This window comes from Aphelocoma coerulescens, chromosome 13 (assembly GCF_041296385.1).
Source record: "Aphelocoma coerulescens isolate FSJ_1873_10779 chromosome 13, UR_Acoe_1.0, whole genome shotgun sequence".
In the NCBI taxonomy this organism is placed as follows: domain Eukaryota; kingdom Metazoa; phylum Chordata; class Aves; order Passeriformes; family Corvidae; genus Aphelocoma; species Aphelocoma coerulescens.
Window position 1 is genome coordinate 8255064 of NC_091027.1, and position 26293 is coordinate 8281356.

The following is a 26293-nucleotide window of genomic DNA, read 5'->3' on the forward strand; positions in this document are numbered from 1 at the left end:
TTGAGGTGTCTCACCTCATGAACAAAACTAACAACACTCCTAAGAGGTCACTTTCTTGACTGGCAAATGCTCTCACTTGGCTGTGCTTTCTCCTGTATTTCTCCTGAGCCACCAACTCCTGGACCACTGGTCACACAAATTCCAGTAACGTGGCTTCATTGTGCACGTACTGAATTTGGGACAGAACTCCTTTTGACTTCAGTGGCAAATAATGAGGTTAATTATATTAATAGATTAATCTATTGTGGTCCAGTAAGAACTGCTGCCAGTTTGTGGGTCAATCTACATACAGTAAAAAACATAGGTTGACTTAAATTTGTCTTTTTCTGTAATGTGTACACGGGATCTGAAATGAAACTCTTCATATTCTGTTAGTAAAACTCCCAGGAGAGCTTAGGGCAATGATTACTACACAATGCTGTAGTAGTTGTGCTAAATAAATGCTGCTAAATAAATTCAGTTTTTTAGGTGATGCTAATTTTAATTACAATAAACTAAAATATAATGTGTCTGTTATTGGTGAACAAGCTGCCAATAATGTTTTCATCTGCCCTAAAATAACTGCCTGTAGTTTTGTCTGTTTTTGGCTTGCTGCAGGATGGAGGATTTAGTTGAGATTTTGATGTTTTTGTTTTTACAGGAATGTACAGAAAGAAGATCGTGTACCAATGCTGGATGAGTACAGGGAATACAAGAAAATCAAAGCCAAACTGAGGCTGTTAGAAGTTCTTATCAGCAAACAAGATTCTTCAAAATCCATTTAAATTATATTCCTCCAACCTGTTGAGTAACATGCTGTTTTCATATACTACCCCTGTACTTATTGGGTGCTTGTGTTCATGTGTCATGCACTGTTGAAAGAATCCAGTTTGTGCACTTTACTGTGGTGCCACTAGGACATGCTTGAAGGGTAAGTAGGTCCTGTCTAGGGAGCAAATACGGTTTCTGAGTTTGAGACTGCTCTATCCAACTTTAGCAAACACAGTTTCCATCAAAGTTTTGTATTCCAGATGCATCCATCCTGTTCCAAAACAACCCTAGCTTTTTTTTTCTTTAGCATTCAAGAACTTTGAGACTTTTGTTATTACCAACCTTTTGCATTGTTGAAGAAATTATTAATATTGTAATGCTCCACTGAACTACTCCTCTTCCCTATTTTTTTATTATGGGGAAAAAAAAATCAGCAAATTAAGGGTACAGCTCTTAATTCCTGGAACACTTAACAGACTGTAATTCCTTTCAAAGGACTGCTGTGGAACAACTTTGATTTTTGATATTCTAAATTGCACCTATACACAGTAATAATTAACGTCTATGGATTTTGCTCATTAGCGGTCACGTTTCCTCCTTGATAAAGATGACAGTGGACAAACCAGAAAGTGACCTTTTCTTAGTGGCTTTTAAACCTTGGAAAACTGAAAAGTTCAATCACATGCTGCCTGCAGGACTCATGTCATTGTTGTTCATTTGATCCCTTTTTCGGTTGTTGTTACCAGCCAGTGGTGACGTAGTGTTTGGGCTGAATTGGATACGGCATCTCCGCTTTCGGAAGATTTGAGGAGCACAGTGAACACTTTGGTGTTTGGGAAATCTGATGGCGCTCAGACTTGCGTGGCTCCACAGAAAGGAGCTGGCTTAGGACAGTTAAAATCCCTCTGTACCTGAATTGAGTACGGTGTCAAGGGCTAAAATCAGTGTAGTTAACATGCACCACAGGGAGAACCGTCGGTTTGGAGTGGAAAGATTACTGTCGTTTATCACGGTTTTGTTTTACAGTTGGAGAATAAAAATACATTATCTAACCCTTACGATGTAAGCAAAACAGTTTATGGGCCTTGCATGATTTAGCTTCAGAGTTGAAACTAAATAATGTTTTGAGTATCACATCTGCTGTGCTGAATGATGATTTAGGGACTAGCTTTGCTCTGCAGCAGCCATCTGCAGCTGTTTCTGATCTGACAAAATCAAAATGTTAATTTCAGCTGGTGCTTTCTTGTTTTTTTTTTTTTTTTTATTTTAGTGTAGCAGTTTGATTGTGGCCATGTTTTGCATGCACTTACTCTCACTGCATGTTTTTATGACTGGCTAATGTCAACATAGCAATGATTCACTCTGCTTTATGAAAGACCAAAAATGAACTTTCTCACGATGTAAGAAATGGCTCACACGTAACCTCAGAGACTTGCTGTTCTGTCATGAAGCATATGAAATAGGTTGCAAGTAGGATTTTTAGTGCTCAGATTTCATTTGTGTACTGTAGAATACTTCTTGGTTTGTTTAACTCTGCTTGTAGGCATGTAATTTTGGAATTCAGAAAAAAAAAAAGCACTAAAACTATTGAGCACTGGTGATATGCCTTTTCTCTTTTTTTTCTTTTTTTTTTTAACTGCAAAGTGATCTGGGACCTTAGAGAATTATGAGGTTAAACTAGTCTTGAGACCATTTACCAATTTTATTCAGTTCCATTGTGCAATGTACACTTCAGTTCCTTTTCTATCAGTCTGCAGACACGGGTGTATCCAAACATTGAAACTAATGTGTACTGTATAGTGTTGTACATGAATGTTTGTGTTTTATATACCACATGCAAAATGTCAATATGCACTATTTAAATGTTTTAAATAATATATTCCTCCTTTATAATGCTTAAATCTATATGATTCCAATATTTTTATAAGTGAGTGAGTGATCAGACTGGTTCCAATTCAGAATTAACAGCTGCTTTGTGTTTGTTATGCAGTGTTTGGCTGTTTATTCAGTATAGTAGATAAGCATGGCAACAGTTATGCTGAGTGTGTTTTGTGCCATCCTTGTTGAGCAATAAATAAATGGTAGAACTAGGCATTTTGTGATATAACAGTTTTACTTTGGTAAAAGCAAAACCTATATATCTATATGGATATATAGATATGGAATATATATAACTAAACCAGATATAATTGCATTGCTATGTCTGGTGCTCATTGTATAGACTTTTATAATAAAAGTACCTTAACCTTTATTGTCTTACATCTTTGTTTCTCATCATGCTTTCTCCACCACTGCCATGTCTTAAAAACCAGTGCTGAGTCCTTTGCTGCTCTTGTTTGTAGCTCCAGGGTGTTGGTGAGGTGGGTCCGAATTCCACGGTCTGCTTTGGTGGTGGCTCAGGTGAAACTGCATCCCCTGGAGCCTTGTTCTGCCTGTGCTGGCTGTGCCTCTGGCAGGGGCAGCAGGAGAGGGGCCCCAGCAGCTCCTGGACTGACAGCTTGGATCATGGTGCCGGCTGGGCCTCAGTTCCTGCTGGCAGTGATGCATGAGCAGACTGGGAGACTGGCTCCTTCCTGCCCCAACAGCAGCAGGCTGGGAGTAGATGGGGCAGGGAGCCACCACTGGAATAATTCATTCACTGCCCGTGAATGCACCCTCAGTGAGCACACAGCTTGTGTCTCGATATCCATGAGGAACTCTCATCCCTGGGATCAGTGCTGCAGCAGTTACTGCTGTGTTTGTGGCCAGGAAACACTGCTTTTGCACACTCTGCTCCACACACCAGAGGATGCTTTTCCCCTGAACCAAACAGACTTCATTTCATAGTATGCTGTTGTGAGTTCATAGAAAAAGTGAGCAAGGTCTTTCAAGCTGACTCTTGTGTTGTATTCTGTGAAAATCCACCTCTCTTCAGCCTCAGGCGTGGCAGGGGAGGAAGAACTCCTGAAGGTGAAGACTCTGCCTGTGGATGTGTCGTGGTGCAGGTAAATGGGAACAAGAAACCCGGAAGCTGAGGGAGCAAGTGAGGGAGTGGAGATGGAAGGCAGCCTTGGGCATGTTCTTTGGGTTGGGACAGAATAACTTTCCCTCTGATCACATGGCCTTTCTCTGAAAACGGGGAAAGAAATTCTTACGACATTGGCCTAAAAAATGAACAAAGTTCCTACAGATGTGTTCTACAATCCACCATTTTTCCTTAGTTGCATTATTTATTCAATGAAGCTTGCTGTGATCAGGATGCTAATAAGAAAAAGAAATTCCCTCAAAGAGTGGTTTAGTGGGAACTGCTGCAAATCCATGTGCATTGAACTAAGATTTTAATGAGGAAAATAACTTGTGTTGAACACTATTAGTCAAAATGGAGGAGAAGCATGCTTTTGAGGGTGCAAAAAGCTCAGTTATATTAGGAAAATCTTCTATTACTGAAGAACCAGTTCTGAGACAACACAAGTCTAGAGTTTTCCAAGCTTTTCCTCTTCAAACAGATTTGCCTGAGCCGTTGTGTCACTGCAGGGTACAGAGCTTGTAGGAAGAAGCCAGGCAGGGTGTGGAGACGGTGTCCTGTACCCCAGAGGAGGGGGGTGGGGTTGAGGAGTGCTTGAAAGCTCTTTTGGGAAGTTCTGGAAGAGGAACTGTGTCCAAAGGTTTTGAGGCTCTGCATGAGAGGGCCGCCAGGAGGAGGAAAGGTTGGAGATGCCAAAGGTGCCACACACCTGCTTTCCTGCAGTGAGGCTATTGAGTAATCAGGATAAACGGATCATCAGTGACCTGTGTGTTCTGGGACAAGTGTCCTGGGCTACTGCCTGGCAGCAAGATCCCTTTGGAGGGGAAGGGAAGAGGGGTTTCATTTTTAGAACTGGTCCCTTTAGAAGAGAGCAGATGGCTTGGCTTGCCCAGGAGACCAAAGTACAAAACCAGTGGCCCCTGGCAGGGGCACCCTGTGCTCCTGTCTGAGCTGTTGGGCTGGAGATCTCCTCCCGAGACCCCTTGAATGCCTCTGCTCCCTTCTCCGTGACCCTGCTCCTCCACACTGGGATTAAACACAGGGAGAACGGAGCCCGTGTAGTAGCGTGATAATGCAGGACATCGACTTTAAAATACAATTCCTTGTAGGATTTTTCTAAGATTCTGGGGGCCGGGGGCCGTGTGTGAAGCAGGAACCGAGATGTGCAGGGGCAGAACTTGCCTGGGACAGGGACTGGGGCGTGCAGCGGGTGCTGCATCCCGGTGCTGGCCCCGGGTTTTCCCGTGGCATGTCCGGATGGCGCCTGGACACGCGTTTTATCTCCTCCTGCAGCTGAGTCCTAGCGATGAGCAAACAGCAGTGACTGCCTAGGAGTGCACAGCTTCTGGCCTGCACGTTACTTGTCTCTGGGGCTAGAAAGGAATTGAGGAATAAAAGGGATGTTCCTGGAATTCCGGCTGGTGCAAGGGTGAAGCGAAGCGCCCTCTGGTGCCGACAGCTGTGAGCGCCTGAGCCAAAGAAAAAAGATTTGGTGTTTTTCCTGAAAGCTTAACTTTACTCCTTTTCCTCGGAAGGTAACAGATGCCTGGGATAGGAACTGTTGAGACATGAGCATTAACCTCGGCAGCTGATGCATGAGTGGAGCAAGAGTCGGGAGAAGGGAGGGCGGATTTGGGGGAGCAGGTCCGGGATGCTGCCAGGGCTCGGGATCTACTCCCTTGGTCACGGAGCTGAGTCTCAGAGCAGCCCGAAACAAGGCAGAGGAGTTGATGTCATCCAGGCATTTGTAGAGGTGCCTGCCCAGAGCTCCAGCAGAGCTGGGCACTTCTTCTCAGAACAGCACCTGAAAGGTTCAGAGAAAGTACCCAGAAGCAGTGGTTGTTTATACATTTATTGACAGTCCTGCTGCTCTTGCCCAGAAATAGAAAATAAAAAGGGTGGGGGAGGACTTTGGTATTAATTAAACTGTGCGGACAGTCTGTTACCAGCTGAGCTCAGACATTATACTGTGCCCTCTTTCCTGCAGCTCTACTAAATTCTTCCCTCCCTGAGGGCAGCTGTTGTCAGCCAGTATAAAAGCACTTAAAATATCTTAAAATCACTGACTTTGTGCAGTTCTTCTGTCTCTCAGGTTGTCACTCGGTGAGGTTTTAGCAAGGACTGCAGCTGCCTGGGGATGGGAACAACATCTGCAGGAACAGTCTCCCCTACACTGCCGGAATGCTGCACTGGAGATGTCGCTCTGAGCTGTGACTGAGAATCTGTCCTCAGTGGTTGGATACCCTCAATGAGGTTCCTTCCATTCCTGTAGCTTTGATAACTCCAAATTCAACACCAGAGGGATTAAAAAAAAAAAGTCACAAACAATGCCAGCATGGCAGAGTGGGACACCAGTAACACAATCGCTCCTGCAGGAAAAGATACAGGCGATTTGTGGGGAAAAATGTTTCACATCTGGCTGAAAGCAAAATTTCCTTCTGGCCCTTCCAAAAAGACAGGACATAGAAATACACATTTCTTTTCAGAGTGGAGAGAGATGGCAGGGATTGTTGTCCAGTAATGTTTACAGCCAGCCTGGGGGCTTTTCCCTCTTCTTGTAGAAGTGATTTTTAAAAATCTGTTGTAGAAGTACTTGCACAGACTTACCCCAGCTATGGAACTGGAACAAAGACTGCTGGAAACCTTTTAGCAAAGCAAAGGGAAGTTGCAGTGATATTTCTTCTTGCTGTAGATGCAGCCTGTGACCCAATAGATTGCTGTGAAACTTGATGGTTTTCCATACATCTGGTTCTGTTTAACATTTGGGCAAATGTCCAGCTCACATCCTTATACAATTGCTAAAACGTGCTGATCTCGCCCTGCTGCTGACTCTGCTGTTGCAGTGTATGGCCTGGCATGAACAAGGTTTCATTTGACTTTATGGGCAAAAAAAGTGATTTTTCTTTATTTATAGGTCTAGATTTTGCTACTCCTATGATGTTAAAAATAGTATCCTGTGGAGAAATAGCTTTTGTAAGTGACAGTGGGGGCAACTGTGACTCCTTTTGTATTCTTCAACTTCCAAAATGCAACTAGCAGTTTCTAAGATTATGGGAAAGAATAAAGCCTAATTTTTCCTTAGCACTGTCTCCATTGGTTTGACCCTGGAGCACTTGGTTAGGAGCAAAGGTAGTCCCTAATTTTGGAGAAGTTTGCACTCTCTGTCCAGAGATCAGCAGATGTATTTGCAAATAAAAATGCTATTAAATTACGTGTCCTGTCATGAAGGCAGTCCTGAATCAAGTTCAGAACATTTTGCCTTCTCCTGCCATCAAGGAGTAGCTACTTCTTTCATAGCTTTTGGCTACAAAACTATGACTGCCTTCCTCTCTTACTGCCAGGCTGTCTCTGCAGGTCATACCTGGCTAACACTGGGGCTAGGAAAAGGCTGAGTTTACGGAGGCTCTTTGCCTGTGGTGATTTCCCAGCTGCTCCAATGGAGAGAGCTGCCCACGTGCAAAATCTTTTTTAGATGAGCTTGGAATTTGTGTGACCCTTGTTCACGAGGCGGAGGTAATTTTAAACTCCTTTGGAATCTTATAAACAGAGTTCTCCCTTTTAGCTCCACCTTTGCATCTCACCCATGAAAAGATGAAAGTGAACATTTCTGCTGTGCTTAGGAACACTGCGATTCCTGAGTACAGAGAAAGGAAATATGAGCCAATATTTTCACCCAAGGAAAGAAGATGTTGGCAACATGTTTACAACGTGTTGTGGTGAAGGATTTACCAGAATGCGAGGAAATAGAAATCTGGATTTACATGGGCATCAGACAGCAGCTCTTCCTTAGCAGGGACACTTCTGCAGTGCAGTAGATGTTGGAGGCAAGGGTAAGGATGGCTCCTGAATGAAAGCAGAAGCCAGTGAGACTCCAGTCCAGCTCCCTGCCCTCTCTTCAGGCTGTCATTCTGCACAGGAAGTACTGGATTGACTTCAAAAGGCCCTTGGTTAGATTTGAAAAAACAGAGCTTTTTTGGATGCTTTTTCATAAGCTGTATGTATGAGCCTTTACTGGCCAAACCTTTTGTATTTGTGCTGTGGCAGTTCTGGGCTTGTGCTGTGTCACAGGCCACACACATTCCAGTTTTACTGTTAGCTCTGCTGTGCTCCAGCACTTCCTTGCTCTGCTAGGATTAAGGCTAAAACAAACAGGGTGGGTAATGGGTATGGAGGACACAGAGCCACAGCAAGGCCAGAAAGGGGTTTGTGTGCTGGAGCCTGGTCTGTGCAGCCTCTTCAGGGTAGGACAGGTTAGACTGAGTCTAACCAGGCACAGATTGGGTCTCTTCTGCCTTGTTGCCTCTTTAGCCAGTGCTGGCCTAGGCTGGCAAACACAGAGGTGAAAGTCAAGGGGTAACTCACCGCCAGAGCAGCAAATGGAGCCAGTTCCAGGCACTTCTGAAACATTTCTTTCTCAGTTTTACTGTCTTTGCAGCTTCCTGGATTATGGATGCAATGACAGAGAGGCACCACGTGACTTGGCAAGGGCACAGGAATCAATCCCGAGATGTGACTGATCTGACGGGAGCTGTGTGGGGAGCTGAGAGCACCCTTGGTGTCAGGGAAAGGCTGCGGGCTGCTTAATCCCTCTGAGTCATCTCAGGCCTTAATTTTCTAATATTTCTAATAACAAAGACTAATATTGCAGTCTTTGACCATGCAAAAGGCTAAGAAATCTTTTCCAACAGCCAGCAGCAACCAGTGTACAGACCAGACACCAACTACTGCCAAAAAATGGGAAGGATGGATCTGGGTCTGCTCCCTGAACTAACTGGATTGCTGCATTTTTAAGGAATTGCTGTCTTTCCAGCTGCTACCTGAGGAAAAGTGGCTGCACATGCCTGAGGTGCCCAGCCTTTCCTTGTGTCTTTATGGAAGCATCTTGCCTTGGTAAATTGGATTTCACACACAGTAAATGTAAGAGCTCACCTGATTACCCAGAAGAGGTTCACATCAGCATAGTATCTTGAGAAATACATATACATTTATGGCTGTGAAATACAAATGCAGGTATGATTAATGCAGCTCTGGTTCCTCTGGAGACCCAGCTGTTCTTCCTGAGGAACACCAACTTCTCCACCCTCTCCTGCTTTGATTTAGGTGAAGATATATCCTCCACTGCTGTACCAGCCCATATATCCCAGTTCCATGGGGACAATGAGAAGGCTGAGGGTGTTTTTCCATCTCTCAGAAATGGGAAAACAAAGCAGCTCAGCTTATGGAACCCAAACTGACATAAGCCTGAACTTTTATTTGATAATCCTTGTTAGTTCTTGTGTTCTTCTGCATGCTAAACTGATCACTTAAGACAGACCTTGAAATAATACTTTTCTCTACATGAAGCACTCATGAGACACCCAGCCTTAAGACATTCCCAGTCCCTTTATTTAGTTGCTCAGTACCTTCACAAAACAGCAATTGTTTATGAATCTGGATTTCACCCTACATGGGCCAGGCAGTTTATTACTTTAAAACCTTATTTCATTACCTTAAATGAAATATCCCTGGTTTACATAGTTCATAGTTACTTAGGCATGTTCACGTGGTCTCTCATTGTGTTAAGTCAGCGCTAAATGAAGTGTGTGAAGCAGAGAGTTTCCAGAGTATTTTTGCCTGATTCCAATTTATAAATATGTGATTTAAATGCAGGCCTCCTATAATAGATTTCTCCAGAGATGACAGAGGGGATAGGAACACTAACATGTGCTTCTGCTCAGCTGGGCTCTCTGTTTCCTGTTCTTCCTGTCTCTCTGCTATGGATTTCCCATGCCATCTTTAATGTTGGCACAAAACCAAATCCGTGGTTTATCTCAATGCAAACAAGAGAAAAGCTCAGCTAATTGCACTCATAGCTGTTAATGGCTGTAGCATCGTGGCATTGTCAGAAACATTTCTGTGCTCAGGCAGGATTACTTGCTCAGATTGATTCCTTAGACTGAAGTTAGACCTGTCTTCAGCTCAATGATGATATAAATATGCTTAAAAAGTGTGGAAATCAAGGTAGATGGATCCAGTGTTGTTGCCTCCTTTCAGCTGGTGGACCTGAGCTACTCCCAAGAGCAAATTCTTGTAGTAAATATGGCTGTTGTTGTTTGGGAGGTTTAATGTTGTGCTGTGATAGCTTTTGTCCCAGCAGAGTCCATCCAACAGGGATCTCTTTGCAAGCCATGAAAATATTTTTTATTGAAGCCTTTTTCCAGACCAAGCCTCATATTGAGTATATGATGCAGCAATTAGCTGGCCTGTTGTTTTCCTAAGCTGATTATTCAGAAGTATCAGTATTGTTTGTACCCAGAATTTCTCCAAATGCATTCGAAGAAGTTGGTTGCCTTTCTTGAGCTGAAAGCACAACATTTAGCACATGGTTTTAGGGGAACCATGAGGTGAGATTGCTCTGAACTAACACTGGGAGCTTCTTCGCTTGTTTGCTCTCTGAGAAAGCATATTTACAAGGAAAGCTTTGCCCTCCAGAAATCAGCTGCCAAATAGGAGGGCTCCAGGCAGAGGTGGGACATGACTTTGCCCAGGAAGCATGTCTGTGCTCACCACGCTGAATGTCACCGGAGAGAAGGGGCAAGGAGAGGAAGCTCACAGGCTGAATTTAGAGGGTGACAACAGCTTCTAACCTTGCTCTGCCATTTCCAGTTGTCACTAAATCGTGCTGCTGGGAATTGAGAGCCATTTCCACTGCAAGGGCATTTTTGGGTGGATGATGTGTGGAGTAAGGAGTGAGAACTCAGTGAGGTACAGCTGATACCGCGATTGCCAGTGAAGAGTGGGAGTCACCTCAGTTATTCCATGACTTGTGTGTAGAGACATCTGTCAGAGAAATGATGCAGACTTTCCAGCCTTCCAATGGAACCTGTGGGCAAACTGGGTACTGGTTTACCTCTGATCAGCTCCATCTTCACGTGTGCAACAGGGGAGTTATCTCAGTGTGTTTCATCACTTGGGCAGCCCAGAGAAGCGTGGTGGCAGAGCTGCAGGATTTTGTCAGGAGTTTAATAGCCATTGTTATGCAGTTCAGATTTGGGGGGTTATTTAATGGTACAGCAGTGCAGGGTGAAGCTGAGACCTCATTTTTTCTGTTCTGGAAGATGCTTGAGAGGTTTGCTGACTGTGCACCTGGATGAGGAGTTCAGGTTAGATCAACCCCCACAGATTTTCTCATAGTAAGTACAGTTGAAAAGTCTTCAGTTTTTGTTTTTTGGAGTTTGGCAAAATCGTATTCCATGGTTTTTAATACTCTTTTGAACAAGGTGTCTGTGAACAGCAGCACACAAACCACTTGGGTGACTCAAATCAACAGCTTGTTGAGAGTCAACAGCAAGATGAGTTGCAACCAGTCCTTGAGTAAAGGAGGGAAAACATGATAGCCTTAATGATTCATACTATAGAGGGCAGCTTTTGGGTCAAGAGTGCAAGGAGAAGAAATATTGATGTTGCCTCACTGGCATGGCTCAGTGTTAATAGGGTGTCGGCATTTCGTTTATGCTAAATATCTTACAGATGTCAGATGACAAATGACAGTGGGAGCAGACAGAGCAGGGGACAAGTGGAAGGCTTAGGTGGGTATGAATCCATCTTTCCCAGGCTGCAGCTGATGCCAGACTTTCAAAAGCTGCTCTTAACAGATCAAGCAAGGAAGAGTCACAGCTGTTGTTGGTTATTTAAAATTTTATTTGCCTCTAATTTATTCTCATAAAAACACTCTAATCTATTTGGTTTTAATATTCAGACAGCACAGACTTCTGATGTTATCACAAGTGATATTAGAGAAGCAGTACAAACCAAGCTACCTTAGCATGTAACCAAGCACAGGTGGAACTAAGCCCACCCACACTTGAAAAACTAATTAACCTGCTTTCTTAGGCTTTCTAGTTAAAATGCAATACTCAGTTAATGGTTATAGTCACCAAACCATATAAATAAAATCTAACATGGTAAAACAGGAACAGCTGACTGTGCAAGAGTCAAAGTACAAATACGTAAGTAGGTATTTTGCTAATCAGAGCAATCACCAGATAACTGCATCTATGTTGTAACTGTCTCTTACAGGTGTGAGGTTTTCCTCTTCATTTCCAGTTAAAGTTCATCACTTTCATACAGTCCAGACTGCTCAGCCAAACGCTGAAACTCCCCTTCTGGTGAGAAAGCTTGTTTCACATCCAGTCCTCTTCCATTAAGTGCCAAGTACTTGCTAAAAGTTGGTCTAACCCGTAACTGCTTTGGGGCTGGAAGTGGCTTATTTGCATGTGCTGGAAGAGAGAGAAAAAGCCTCTTTCAGTGCCTTTCCAGAATGTAGAAAGACCCACAGTAGAGCAAGCCCATTGCTTTTTATCTGCAATATAAACCAGCAAACCCTTGGGAAGAATTTAGCAGACAAACCCATATCTCAGACACCAGAGATTTATATTCAGCCTCTTGCTTGGTGTCAGGGAAGTTGTAGTCTTTAAACAGTGCAAAGGACACACCACAGCGTCCTGTTACTACACAAAAGAGCTTTTCCCAGGATAGTTACTTTTTGTCTAGGAAATAAATCCTCCCAGCAGGCTGAGCTTCATGAGGTTGATCTTGAGGGCCTGTTCTGAATACAAGTGCACTTTCTGTGGCACGGGAGCTGGTACTTACTTGCAACCTCTAGCCTGGCGTGGCATGTGGCCACCCCTGCCCCGTTGACAGCAGACACGGTGTACCAGCCAGCATCCTTCTTGTTTGCATTATGGATCAGGAGGCAAATCCTTCCAGTATTGTCATGGAGCAAGCTGAAAAATGAAGGTGTTTTATGTCTAAGTGCTTTGAGGGAGAAGGAGAGAAATCAGAGTCAGTTCACATGCTGAGGAGCTGAGAAAGCGCCAGAACAATTCTTACAGGGCACTGCAGACTGCTCAGACATAAACACTGCATTCATGTTAGAGCCACCAGTGATTCACACCTTGGCACCATGCAGGTGTGTAGCCCCACGCTGCACATTTCAGTCCTAAAGCTGTGCTTCTCCATGGGCCCTCTAATGCTGCTGGCATTCAGAGCATCTGGGCACAGCTCTCCCTCTGTGCCCTCGAAACAAAACTCTCAGCACCGTGCCTGGCCAGCACATGGGCCTGTGCCCCCTGTGTCACACACGAGGGGCTGATCCAACTTCCCAGCTTGCTGCTTTCAGAGACCAGCCTATTTACATTTGATTTAACAAATACTGGTTGTTGTTTTCTAACACACCAATGGCCGACTCATCAGTGGGATACCTTATTCGGTCTGTATTATATTGTACCATTTCGTTGTTTCTTTTCCAGTAAATCCGAGGTGTTGGGATGGCAGAGATCTGGCATTCGAGTCTGGCTGTGTCTCCTTCAAAAACCTTTTTGCTTTGTGGCTTGAAGATGAAAGTTGGAGGCATGTGATGTTCTTTTGCTAAATTAAAGAGGAGAGATAAGGAGGAGTTACTGGAAGCTCATATCATGCTTGTTTTTTTAAGACTTCAGGATGCTAAATTCAGGAGGACACATGTTCCTCACTGCATCTCCTTAGCCTGCAGGCAATTCCCATGAGCATAAGGGTGTAGTAAACACAGTCCACTTTAGAAGGAGAGTCAATAACATATGTTATCAATCTTGGAAAATTAATAACATTAATTAAATTAAATTCTGGACATCTCACTATATCTAAATATCCTGATAGATGTGGTTTGAAGAAATATAGCATCCTAGATGTAGTTATTAAAATAGTCTTGGAAAAGGTAAGTTGGTTTTTATTGTTTGAGCCTGAATATATGGAGTGCTACCTCTGCTTCTTATTAGTTTAATGTCCCAAACACAGGGATGAAAGTATTGGATTACTGAGACTTTCCCTGTGTGGCCAGGGAATTATCAGTGCTCTCAGCCTTACCAATCACTTCCACTTTTACTGTGAAAGACGCCTCTCCTGCACGGTTGACAGCCACACATTCATATGTTCCTGCATCAGCTGATTTGACTGCTTCAAAAATAAACGAGTGGAATCCCTTTTCTGACACTATCATTTTATGGAACTGATCCTGATGAACCATCCTTCCATTCTGGTACCACATCACATCAGGGGTTGGGAGCCCGCTAACCTGTGAGGGAGAGCAGTGAAGAGTTAAACACGTTTAAGATAATAAAATCCCTCCAATACTACAGGGAGTTTGATGCTGATGGGTGATCAAACCATGATTCTACTGCAAAATTGTAAAGTGTTGCCTAGTTTTGAATACTGATGTGATTTTGCTCATGGAGTGCTGGGAAAAGACGAGCTTTAGCTACAAGACAGTAGATGCTGTTCCTGCAACTCCCTGCTGTTCCCTTCTTGTAAGGTGGCTTTGATCAGGCCCAAGATGCTCATTGTGGGTTCAGCCTTTCATTCTCATGGCTATCACTGCAGCAGTGTTGACACCCCTAACTGATAATGGCTAGAAATCAGCTGTCCTGCAGGCATGCTCCAGAGTCTCCATGGTACTCAGAAGTTTAGGCAACTTGCAGGAAGAAAGCTAAAGGTCATGTCTAAGGCTGGCCAGAGATTACTGAAGTAAAGAGAGTGGAAGTCATTAGGATAATGCAAGCCAGACCCCAGCCAGCAAACACCCTCTGCAGCGAAGCTGCATGTGAGGGAGAGCAGGGTCCTTTCTTACCCAGGGTTGGTACAGCTGCCATGCAGTTTCAAGCCATTCTCAAGTTTTGTTTGTATTTAGGGCATTTCCTTGTTTGTCTGCTCCAGCAAGGGCACAGTTACCTCAGGAAGGCTCATTAGAGGAGGTGAGTCCTACACACACCTCTCTGGACGTGTGTCCACTGAAGTAGTCAGTGTCCCTGTGCAAAACACAAGGTTCCCTGCCAAGAGGACTTTTTTAGCCGGGCATTAATATTCATTTCTCCCAAGGATGTCTAGAGACACTCTGTAGTGGTCTATATTTACCACTATTTAGCTTTAACCATACTCTTATGCAGCTAATTCCATTTACATTTTCCAAAGGAAAATGCTGAAATATTTAGCCATTTCCTATTTCTTGGTTTCCATAGCCTGGGGAGACCCTGAACCATCTGCTGTTAGTGCTCTGGCTTATCAAAGTGCACAGGCACTGCAGAGACCTCTCTCCATGCCCCACACCCCAAGAGGGAATGGAATTGGGAGGGAGAAGTTGGCATTACTTTGAAGTCCAGCCTGCAGAAGCGCCCCTCCTCAATCACTACATCTTCAGGCACTTGTGTGAAACGTGGCTGAAAGAACTTTTCCTGGATTGAGTCGTGTCCACGATCGTCACCTCTTGAGGATGGTCTGCTCCTGAAAAGGGGACAGGAACCACAAATTGTGTAAAAGCTACCACAGCACAAATGGCATTGAAGCTCTGATTGCAGCTGGAGTCCCTAAACACCTGTAGGAATCCAACACTCTGGTTCTGGTTGGTTTTTCAGCTGAAAGTCATAACTTTTGATCAGCCACTTCTATTGCTCAAAGTTGTTCAGTTCAACACAGAAGCATAACCTTCATTATGGCCTAATATTCAAAAGAATTGGCAAGAGAAATAGGCTGTGTTTCATTTTCATCATTTATATCCATTTCAATATTTACATTTCTTTGACTAGAAATTAATCTTCTAGAATACAAAAAATATTTTCCCAAGGTGAATGGAGTTTTTAAACCTCTAGTGCTATGCTTAGAATTCACTGGATTAAGACCATAGGCATCATCACCCATCCACAAATGGTAGCATTTCAGTTGAAAGGGAGTGACTTTGGTAATTACTACTTTAGCAAAAGTGATAACTAGTGAGATTAAACCAACGTTGTCTAGAAATGTTTGAAATAAGATCTTGAAGAATAGCCCAGCACAAGTTTATGCTTTACCTTACATGTGTTGTAGGAACCTGCAGCCTGATGTTTTCTGCATTCTGGTGCTTGGGAAGAGAAAGAGGAGAGGTGAGTTCACTTAGATTTATCTGTAGACTGAATGAGAAGTCATTTTAAGTTCATATCCTGACTGCTGCTTAAAAACAAAATGAATCTACTTCAAAAGTCATTGGGACAGGAGGTAGAGGAACTTGCATGAGGATCGGACACACTCTATGCTCACCATAGGCTTTGCCATGGCAGAACCTTTCATTGCTGCCCAAGTGATGCATGCAGCAGCTTTGTCTGGCACACAAAGCTGTCTGCCAGCCCATAACCTTTGTTAGAGAGGAGCAGGACTCCTGGCAATATCTAAACTGAGACCTGAGTACAGAGTGTCCTTCCCCACAGCAGGAATAGAAGTGGAATCGCTGGCAAGAGCCTTGTATTGTGCCCACTTAAATATGGTACCAGCAGTGATGGAAACATGCTGAGCTGGAAAATACTTTTCTTTCTAGATCACAGCACCAACTAAGCTCGCTGACAACTCTGCAACCACATGACTAAATCTGCTAAAGTACCCAGGATTGATTCCTGTTAGGAGCTTGGATGTTTGGAAAACGCGACAGAGTTTAGTGCCAGCGACTCGTTTTAGCAATGGAGTCAGAGAGAGCAAACGCTGCATGGAAATTTCTGGAGTGTTTGCATTGAGCCATTCCAAAGTTTGGTTCTGTGCTCAGCAGCCCAGTCCTGTGGGACTTTTAAGCCTGGATTTAAACTTCAAGCACAGAAGCAGTTTTAAGTTCAGGGGAAATATTACATGAATGAGGGGTTTGCTGCACTGAGTTCAATGTGGAGTCCAAAGGCAGTTGCCTTGCTCATTTACACAAGTCCTGTACAGTTATTACTTGTCCTGTGAAATGATGCTGTAGTGATGAAGTTGCTGGTGATTCTAATGACCTGTTACATGGACTGAGTTAAGTTCCTGAGGAATCAGGAGGCTGAATGAATCAGTGACTACATCATTCAGAAATAAGACTGAACATTAGGAGTAAGATGCCCCAAACATAAGCCAATCTCTGCTTCTAATGTGCTTCTTTTAAAGCAGCATTTCACACATGCTGAAAAGTTGTCAGTCATCCTGTTTTGACTGAGTATTTTCTTGTTCTCTGCAAAAGATGAGGCTTCCCTTGCTCTCTGACGTTCATTATTTTCCCATCTTTCCTGCTCTTGCCAGGTGATTGTTGGGGAGAAATAGCTCAAACTGTGCATTCCTCCTTTGCTGTGATCTTAGTGTCTGTTCCATGGAGGCGTTGCCAGGTGTGTGCCTGCTCCTGGCTCTCTGCTGCCTGCAGCAGGAGGAGTGTTTCCTTCCCTGCACAGGTACCCAGTGCCATACCATGGATATTTCCACTAACTTTGAGCACAGAAGTACCAAAGAGAGCTTCTAACTGGCCTGAATAACCAACAGATGATGCAGGTCTCCAACTAAAACACTTTGGAAAAAGCCAGTAGTAATAGATTCTTGTCTATCAGCATGTGGACTGCTGAAATAACTGCTTTGCATTCTCTTAATGGTTGCAGCCCCCTGTAAGGGCTAAAACCCAACCAATCCCAGCCCAAGGCCATGACCTCTTGAAGCCAATGTCACTTATTCTGAACAGTGACAGGTGTAAATCTTGTTGTCCTGGCCAAGCCTGCACTCAGGCTGTTGGGAGTGGGTACCTGGATCCCTCATGGTGCTACTCCCTGCCTGTCACAGTGGGTACTGTGCTGTGCAGCAGCTGCTGTAATTCCTCCCTGGAGAGGTCATTCCTACAGATCAGGCCCACTAAGGGAATGGTGCTTAAATTTCCCCCCTCTGCCATCACCCTGCAAAAACCCCAAACCCCTGCCATGCGAGCCCTCCCATTGAGAGCCGTCCCCTCACCTGCACTGGTACCAAATAAACCCCATCTGTGCCCCGTCACAAGCAGGTCACAGCACAATCACCAGGAAATCCTTGCTCTAGAGACAGGTCCCCAGTTACCTGTGCATTCTGCATGTTGTCTTCACCCTGTGAGTCCAGCACAGAGGCAGCATTTACTGGTCCAAGCAGCCTGCGAGCCATTCTTTCTTCATAAGTCAATCGCTGAAAGCAGAGTGGAGAGGAATTCTAGTCAGAAGTTCATTTACTATTTCAGATCAGCTTGTTAAGAGCACATTTATATGCCACAAATCCAGGATGTTGTCAATGGAAGCAGGAGCTGACCAGAAGCCCCATGTGTGGCCCAGAGGGTTTGCAGTCTGTGATGCCCACTGAAGTCAGCCTCAATATATACAGCACTGAAATGCATAAAAGATTAAACTGCCTGTTCATCAAAGCCTCCCTAATGCCATCTGTGGCCTTCCACTCCTCCTCTTTCTCTGCTGGGATTATTTATGGGTAGCTGATGGCATCATCCTCAGAAGCCAGAGTGAGTCCCAGGGTACCTTTCTGTTGGGGCTGGGAAAACTTCCCAAGTCATTCAGCTGTGGAGCTAGAGGCATGATGGATGCTCCCAAAAAAGCAAGAGCCACACCAGAAGCAGGCACAGCCAGAGGGGAGCACCACTACCCCTGAAAGCACTGGGGAGGTTTATGCCAGCACACCTGCAGGATGAAATGCTGTGAGCTGTCTGGAGAAGAGGCAAGGACACGTTTCAGGCACGACACAGTAAGTTCCTGCAATCTGGATGTGGCACACAGAGACCAAAATGAGCAGAGTTAAATTCAAGCTCTGTCAGTTGAGTTACTTTAGAAAAGTATGTTACTGCCCTGAGCACCAGAACACCTGACACTTCACTGCCCACAGAGTTTAACTCAGGTCTGGAGTTTGTAACACGAGGATAAGCTCTGACTGAATCTCTACTGTGCACAGACATACACGTGTCTACTACTGAGTGGGGAAAGGCTTGGGAGCCTTGTGGGACTTTTCTTTAGAAGAGAGCACGAGACCTTTAGCAAAACCTGTGAGAGCTGAATATCCCTGAGGTCCTTACGTGTGTATCAAGTGTGGCTGAGATTGGCCAGTTGGCTCAGACGCTGCTGGAGGACAAGGAGAGGAGGACACAGTGGTGATTGCATAAGCCTTATTTTTAGCCTGGCTTCCTATGGGAAGAAAAGCTGACTTGCTATGACAAGCTTTCTTACAGCACATAGGATATTCCTGTTAGGGGCATATTAAGTCAGATTTGACCTATTCGTTTGCCCATCAGTATTTAAAATGACATATGTGACACAAACCTGTTCTCACTGATGATAATGAAAATAATCCTTTCTACTTCGGGGGAAAGAAGATGGAAACTTTAAACTGGGCTTTTACCAGTCTGCCTCCAGCCAGCAGAAAGGTTCCCACATTATAAACTTGCCTGCTCTAGCTGTCTGCAATGGACTTCCCTACTGGTAAGCAAATTTATGTCCCAGATCTGGATTTCTTGGTAAAGGAGATTCCATTGTGACCCTCTGCAGAATAAATAAATAAGTACTGAGATTAAGAGGCCTTCTTATAGGAGACAGACCTTATAATAAAAACTCATATATTTTCTTTCATTTATTGTTGTTCATATGAAAAAAAAATTACCCCATTTCATGGTGGTCCCTAAAATGAACTTTCAAATATTCCAGTTTTTCCTCAGGTTCTAAAGATTTTGAGAGGTTTATTAACCCCAGTGTTGAAAACCAGGTTGTAGTCATGTCTAGAAAACTGAGGCATTCTCCTTGGATTTCTAACTGTCTGTGGATGTGATGTTCAGCAGGATCCCCAGAAGAGAGTTCAAATTTGTGCCATAGCTCTAAACATGTTCCTTTTTGTTTCACAGTGAAAGAATATTCTGATCCAACTCTCATGGGATCTGTTGGGGTTCTGAGTAAAGGTGTTTGGGGAGTGCTGCTTCTGCATTTCCTTCTGCTTTTAGCTCAGCTGGGAGGCTCCAGCCTCTGGGGTACTAGAGGCAGTCTCTGCATCCCTGCCTGCACTACTGGGCATTCTTCAATCCCTTACCTGGTTGCCGTTCTGGAGAAGGCTGTCTTTGCATCGCAGTTTCTTTTCCAAGTCCTGAATGAGGGCCTCTTTTGTTCCTCGAATTTCTTGGTCTGATGTCTTCTGCATAGAGTTGATGCTGGCTTGCTTGTTATACATGGGCTGTGAGTAACTACTCGTGCAGGAAGAGAAAACAAAGTTATTCCTGTAGGCCTGCTGGATTATTTGCTACAGCTTCACAGAATGCACACAAAAATGAGAGCCTGCCTTCTAAAAACTGTGGTTCTAATGAACCCACAAAGCATCTGGGAGATGAACAGGCCAAGCTGGGTAATTGAGTATCAAAACCTTAAGGGGAAGAAGCATCATGGTGCAGTCAAGTCACTGAGTTTCCTCCCACAACACTCTTTTCGCATCCCTACGTCCTGCAGTGGCCCCTCACAGCCTGACCCTGTAATCCATAGCCACTTGTGGAGCTGGGTAGTACATTTGGTTCTGAAAGATGCTAGGAAAAGAGGAGCATCCATCAGAACGGGCTGCAAAGGTCTGCTGGAGGTCACAGCACTCTGTGCTGACAGCATCTAACCTGGTTCGTGACCTGCACTGGGGCCTCCTATGCTGCACTTGTGCTCAGAAATTATTTCTATTCCAAATCCTCTTCTTCCTGTTGCTTAGGAATTTGTTCTGCTGACTAGAGTAGAGTAGAAGGGTTATACTTCTGGAATACACCCAGCACTGCTTGGGCTTAATAACTTAATGCGAGTTATAACTTAATAACTTTAGTAATTTGCCCAGAAGATGAATTCATCTCATGTCCCTGTTTGCCCATTAGCAGGGTAATTGGGAAAATAATTCCTCAACTCACCAGCTGCTGCATTTAAGAGCAGCTTATATGAAAAACAAAAGGAGGCACCCAAGTCCTTTGCTATGGAAACAAACAACCCCACACTACAAACACAACCCCCAGCAGTCACTCCAGGTGTGTCCCAAACCCCCCACACTCCTGCAGGACTTTAGGAAACGCTCCCCAGTTAACCCACTCCATCTTACCTTTCCCCTCCCCTTTGTGCTGTGATTCAGAAAACAGACAGAAGAATTCTGATTTCCTCAATGCAGACTGACACTTAAGCCTGGATTTATATCCAGCAGGACCCCCTGCCCCTATCAACTTTCCAATATCTCACTTTGTGCGAATTCTACCCTGACTTTCCCCAGGACCTCCAGCTGATATTGGCAGGGATACAAGTTGGTGAGAAGGCAAGGCCCAGCTCCCTTTGAGATCTCACTGACCTTGGGAGATATTTGGATTGCAGCCCAAAGGCAAAATGATATAATACATATTCAGGAAAGAATTTAGTCTTTGGTCTAAAGGGGTAAAATTTTCAAGGGGCTGCATTTCTGTTCACATATATGATTAATGAGAAGGGTATCGTAGGTGAGTTTAGAGCCACACCATGATGTGGAACCTGAAAATATTGCTGAGACTTACTAGGAAGCTCTAAGTTGTTTATAGGTGGGGAATACTACTGCCTTCCCATCTCCCCGTTCACAAGCCATGTTTTTTGAGATGTTAATTTGAGATGGGTGCCTGTTTTCTGTTCTGAATAACCTTAAGAGATTTCTGTCAAATCAAACAAAACAATTCAAACCAACTCCAGAAAACCCACACAGCAGCCTGTGACATGCCCACTGTGCCATTTAATTCCTGGTGGACACCCATCTCTCCCACACAAGGGCAAGCACTCAGCCTCCTAACCCGACTCATGCAGAGTCCTGCCTTGAACACCAGAATTCAGTGGGAGCTGTGCCATTGGCTTTGGCCAGGCCGGTGCTTTACCAGGGGGTTGGGTTGGGATGGTCAGTGCTCAGGACAGGCCAGGCCAGAGGGAAGCAAGGGAGGTTAGAAGCCTGTGTATACTTACTGAGGTTCCATGGGAGAAGGAGCTGGGCTGTTATAGTCAGGCTGCGAGGGGAGCACTGAGCACAGGAATGCTGCGGGGGATTGGTTAGGCATGGATTGAAGCCTCTGCCCGGATGATGAGCTAGCAGGAGACTGTGCAGATGCAGGTGTGATGGGATATGTGGATTCCTTAGGGGCACTACAGGAAGGCGAGGAGAGCGTGATTGAAGAGCTCAGCGATGACGAGGAGGAGAATTTCTGCCCACTGGGGTTACGAGGCTGTATGAGGATGGAGGACTGTTTGATTTCTCTGCTTGACTCTGTAGAGGCTGCAGGTCCTGGAGGCTGCTGTTGCCCTTGACACACATTCTTAGATTGGATAAAGTGTTTTGGACGTTCGTAGTTAAACATGGTTGGTTGGCACATAGAGGAAACAGATGGGAGATTAGGGACACTCATAGGAGAGGTTTCACGGCTGTCCTGGGTTTTTGTTGGTGATAATTGGCTTTGGATAGGTGGCTGGTAAAAGCTAGGTGGTAGGCCACAAAAGTTTTCTTGGCTGGGCTCCTGGATAGAATGGAACCCTTGCCTTGCAGAATAGAGGCTTTCTTGGTGTGGATTTTCCCTTAAGGAAGACAATACAGATAAAATAAATTGTATGTCACAAGCTGAATCACAAAAATACTGTGTTGTGAGCAGTCAATAGCAATCCAAAGAGTATGAAGTTCAACTAAATTAAAGATTGAACTTAAAGTTATTTAGGATTTATTAGAACTGTCCCAGAACTGTATGAACATTTTGGTTTACACTAACAAGCCACGCAGTCTGCCTGGCTCAGGTGCAGAGCTCACTGTGGTTGTCTTGTATGCCAGAGTCCAGCAAATTCTAAAGGAAATAGCAATTGGTTTACCACCTGCCTAAATCTACAGATAACCACAGATCCTACTGCTAAGCAAGGTAATTTCCCACATATCATCTTAACTAAAGATCCCTGGATCCTACTGTTTTGTGACCTGTCAAAATGCTAAATGTACTATTCCCCAGAACAAGCTATTTGTGCCAAGAAATTCCTCATACCACAGGGAAGCATGAAAGGTTCACTTTAAGTCTAAAACAAAACTCTTGAAACCAAATCTCCTGATTTCTTCTGTAATGGATTTTGAATTCAGAGCTTTTTATTTCCAACTGAGATTAGGGATTAGAATGCCAAGGACTGTGCCTCTCTGTTTGAGGTGATTTCCTGAGATTTGCTATTAAGGCTGCTAATCGCCAGAACGACATGAGCTGCAAGATAGCATAGGGCAAGCTGAGCTGCTCAGAGTCCTTCATTTATTCTGCAGGTGCTTGACATCTAAACCTGGGCTTTCCATCAGCTCAAAACCCAGGAAAGTTTCATTGAGCAAGCTTGTTAAAATGGACAAACCACTTCAGCTCCATGATAAATAAATAATTGCCCAAAATAAACATAAAACCACTACTAAAAAAAAAAAAAAAAGAAAAAAAGAGTATATAAATCCCCACAGTTACATGTGCTGGAAAAAATTGTAATCTTGCCCCACTGAGATCAGCTGTTTCACTGCTATATATACCCAGTATATTGTATTCCTCTCGTTGGAGAGCCCAGAGAAGGGCTCCACGAGGTCATAAATTCCCATGGGGGGAGATAACTGGAGATTTTAAAGATTCAAGGCTTTCATTTCCTAAAGGTAATCGTCAATATTAGTTGTGAACTAGCGGTATGTAAACAGAGGCCTTATAGTAAAAATTCCCTAACTTTTCCCTTGTCATGCTCTTGGAATTTGAAGCTGACTCAAATTTTCGGAGCATGTCCACACTGTGTTCTCATTCACTGGTGCAGAAAACTCGTTAAGTCTTGTATTTACCCCATTTTTATATCACTACCTGTGCACAGATTTCTACATTCACTGTACCCCAGGCTGTGTACAGAAGCCAGCGTTTACTTTGTTTTCTAGAACGCTGCACTTAACCAAGCTCTGACGCACAGCGTCACTTCTCACAGCAAGTGATAAGCCATGTTTTCCTCAAATCATTCCAGCTTGATTTGGAGGGAAAAAAATAAATCCGAAGAGGCTTTTGACCTTACAAGGTGAAAACAGTAAGTAATAACAGAGACATCTTGCTTGTTTAAAAACAAACCCGTTTTTTGGCTCTGTTGCCGCCCGCGTTACCTTTGACACCGCCGCACCCTAAAGGTACGTTTTCACCTCGGCATTCCCAGCGCGCTGCAGTCCCTCATGCCACCTCCCTAGCCAGCTTCCAAGTAAAAAGTGACGTGGAAAAAACCCAAACAAGCACCTTACCTACAGCCTAGAAGTTGTCACCTGGGCCGTGGCAGGTATTTTGGGAAGGGACGGTCATTCACCGGCCCGGGCTGTCATAGCCGCCCTCTGCGCGGCGGTACGAGAGCGGAGGCTTTAATGTGCTGCCAGCAGTGACACCGCGGGACCTGCCTGTCCCCGGCCCCCGCCGCTGTCACAATAAGAGTCTCCGCAGCCCGGCCTGCCCGGACACTGCCGAGGGCCGGAGCCGGGACTTGGGCAGGTGCCCGCGGGCAGCGGATCCCCCGCGGGCAGCGCTGGCACCGCCCGGCGCTCGGAGCCGCCGCTCCCGCGGGCGCGGCTGCTTTGGGCCGGCCCGACCCGGCTCTGACCCGGCTCTGTCCCGGCTCTGTCCCGGCTCTGACCCGGCCCCGGAGCGCTGGGGTGGCGATGGGCACAGCCCCAGCCCCGGCTGGCCCCGTCCCGCCCCGAGGGGAAGCGGCCGGGGCTGAGAAGGGGGGGAACTGAAGGCGTCGCCAGCTCTCGGACAGAAAAGCAGGTGTTCTGCCCATAGCACCGTCAGGGAGCAGCGAGGGAGGACCGCTGCAGTATGCTTGACCATCCCTAAACCCCACTTTGTTATCCCAAGGAAATTCTTGCCCAGAGAAGCTGTGGCTGCCCCATCCCTGGAAGTGTCCAAGGCCAGGTTGGATGGGGCCCTGAGCAACCTGGTCTAGTGAAAGGTGTTCCTGCCCATGATGGAAGAAAAGGTCACCTTTAAGGTGCTTTCCAGCCCAAACCATTCTGTAGTTCTAAATTCCTTGTTTAATTTATTTACTAATTGTTTGTAGCTAATTGCCTCTGCAGTGATAACACTCTGGTACTGCTTTTAGGGCTGTGCACTTAAAGGCAACAGATGCTCGAGAGCCAGGTTTGAATGTGATTTAAATCCCCCCAGCCGCAGACCCGAGCGAGCCCTCCCTCCGTGCCCAGCGCCACCTTCCCCAGCCCGAGGGAGACCCACACCCCGCTCATGTACGGAGCTCGGTCAGGAGCACTGCTCATGGATGTGTCTGAACAGTCATAAACTGAGTAACAAAACTAGCCTTGTGAAAAGAATATGATAAAAATATAGTAAATATTAATATTTTGCTGTTTGTGTTTGTTATTACAGCTATTTACATGGATGGAAAAATGCAACTGTGCTGTTTTCACCAGAGCAGCAGCAGATCCTGCTGGCAGGTTAGGTGATTGTATACCTTTAATCACCAGCTTCAATGCTTCAATGCCTAATTACGTCTTAAATTAACAGTATAGTGTTTTAAATATCTTAATCATACTTTGGCAACTCTCGCCTATTGTTTGAAAACACCCCAAGCCCGAAGGTGCCGCCGCTGGGCCGCGTGTGGGCTCTCAGCTGCCTCCCCTCTCCCTTCTCTGTGCCTGTGAGTCTGTCAGCACCGCGATCTTCAAGAGGTTAATCCACCTCTAGTGTTTGTATTTAAACATCGGCCCAACATTTTTGAACTAAAACTACAGAGCAGGTGTTAATTGAGCGCTAATTTATTTAAATTCCTCGTATGAAACTGATTAAGGGGGGGAATGTGTCCTTAGTTGTCAGAGACGTTATTTGCTTTTTAAGTTACAAAAAAAAAAAAATTTAAGTAAAATAATTAAAAAGGGGTAGTTTGTACAGAGAGGGGCGAGTACTTAAAAAAAAGGTACCTGTGGCATGTTCATTGCCCTGCAGGAGGCTGCGAGCGCGGTAAAGGTCAGGGTGTGTGCTCAGACAGGCTCCCCGGCTTCCCACCAACTAAAGTTGGCTGCAAGGCATCGATTTAAGGACAGTTTTATACACTTAAAAGACTGGACACAACCGGAACAGCTTGTGTGAAAGAGAAGGAACAGAAAAACGTGACATGCAGCAGGTAGGAAAAATGGTGAAAGAACTGGAAGCTGAACTGATGAAGGCAGAGGAATAAATTTAATCTCCTGTGCCAAGTAACTTAATAGTGCTGTGACCAGCACTGAGAGGTGTCAGAAACCAGCTTTTCTGTCCTGCTGCAGTTTACTTTCTAAGAATGGTGCCCTGCTGTTTCTGATTGGGTTCTCCTCATTGCTTGAGTCATACAGCAAAAAATGTCTAGAAAAAGAGTTAAGGATCTTTTGCTTATTTGTTAAAGATACTTCAAAGCTACCTAAAAGACCACACAGTATGGTTAGTGCCTGAAGCCTCTTCTTTTGCTTGGATTGAGTTTCTTTAATGAAGTTAATAATGAAGTTAATAATCAAAAATTGTTTTGTTCTGGTTCTTCAAGGCTGCTGAGGACAGTGTAATCTGCAGGTGCCTTTACACCTGCTCAGAAAGGAGAAACGGGTAGTGACAGTCTTGTTGAATTCAATTTTCTAGCTTTTGTGGAGTGCCTGTTGCTAGGCAATAATTGGGAGAAGTATGAGTACAAGGATTTCATTCATTTTATAGCTATTTCCAGTAATGACTTTGTTCTGTCATCACTGCCTTTG

The 26293-nt window shown here is 44.7% G+C and overlaps 3 protein-coding genes across 7 annotated transcripts in view; 1 reads left to right on the top strand and 2 right to left on the bottom strand.

Moving 5' to 3' along the window:
* The window catches only part of FAM13B (family with sequence similarity 13 member B), a 44931-nt gene extending 41922 nt beyond the window's left edge, over positions 1-3009 (top strand). For all 4 annotated transcript variants that reach the window (XM_069029351.1, XM_069029353.1, XM_069029352.1 and 1 more), the window contains one exon: positions 641-3009. In XM_069029351.1, the coding sequence (XP_068885452.1) occupies positions 641-764 (124 nt within the window). In that variant the 3' untranslated portion in view covers positions 765-3009. The remainder of the gene's footprint in view (positions 1-640) is intronic.
* Positions 3010-7370: 4361 nt separating this feature from the next.
* Positions 7371-10659, bottom strand: PKD2L2 (polycystin 2 like 2, transient receptor potential cation channel). Its single transcript, XM_069029288.1, is given in 13 exon segments — positions 7371-7451; positions 7453-7535; positions 7538-7597; positions 7776-7881; positions 8022-8073; positions 8117-8233; positions 8684-8738; positions 8777-8856; positions 8858-8940; positions 9740-9910; positions 10219-10285; positions 10287-10341; positions 10644-10659. Coding segments are annotated over 13 exon segments (1026 nt in total).
* A 754-nt stretch (positions 10660-11413) lies between these two features.
* Positions 11414-24044, bottom strand: MYOT (myotilin). Of its 2 annotated transcripts, none has more exons than XM_069028807.1 (9): positions 23813-24044; positions 19613-19763; positions 17621-17722; positions 15610-15659; positions 14914-15046; positions 13637-13844; positions 12997-13162; positions 12386-12519; positions 11414-12012 (listed from the first exon to the last, which is right to left on the bottom strand). In XM_069028807.1, exons 2-9 carry the CDS (start codon positions 19748-19750, stop codon positions 11840-11842), a joined length of 1104 nt encoding a protein of 367 aa, XP_068884908.1. In that variant the 5' UTR covers positions 19751-19763; positions 23813-24044; the 3' UTR covers positions 11414-11839. The 2 variants fall into 2 exon arrangements, with proteins under 2 accessions (XP_068884908.1, XP_068884907.1); XM_069028806.1 differs by lacking the exon at positions 23813-24044 and adding an exon at positions 21514-22042.
* Between the last annotated feature and the right edge of the window lie 2249 nt (positions 24045-26293).

Bases quoted from the DNA above. Each gene is read 5' to 3' on its own strand.
- MYOT (XM_069028806.1), bottom strand. From the start codon at position 21,950: ATGAGTGTCCCTAATCTCCCATCTGTTTCCTCTATGTGCCAACCAACC. The intron at 15,660-17,620 runs GTAACTGGGGAC...TCTCTTCCCAAG, and splicing joins ACAACATGCAGAATGCACAG to CACCAGAATGCAGAAAACAT. The intron at 15,047-15,609 runs GTAAAGCATAAA...TCCCCTTTTCAG, and splicing joins GTTCCTACAACACATGTAAG to GAGCAGACCATCCTCAAGAG.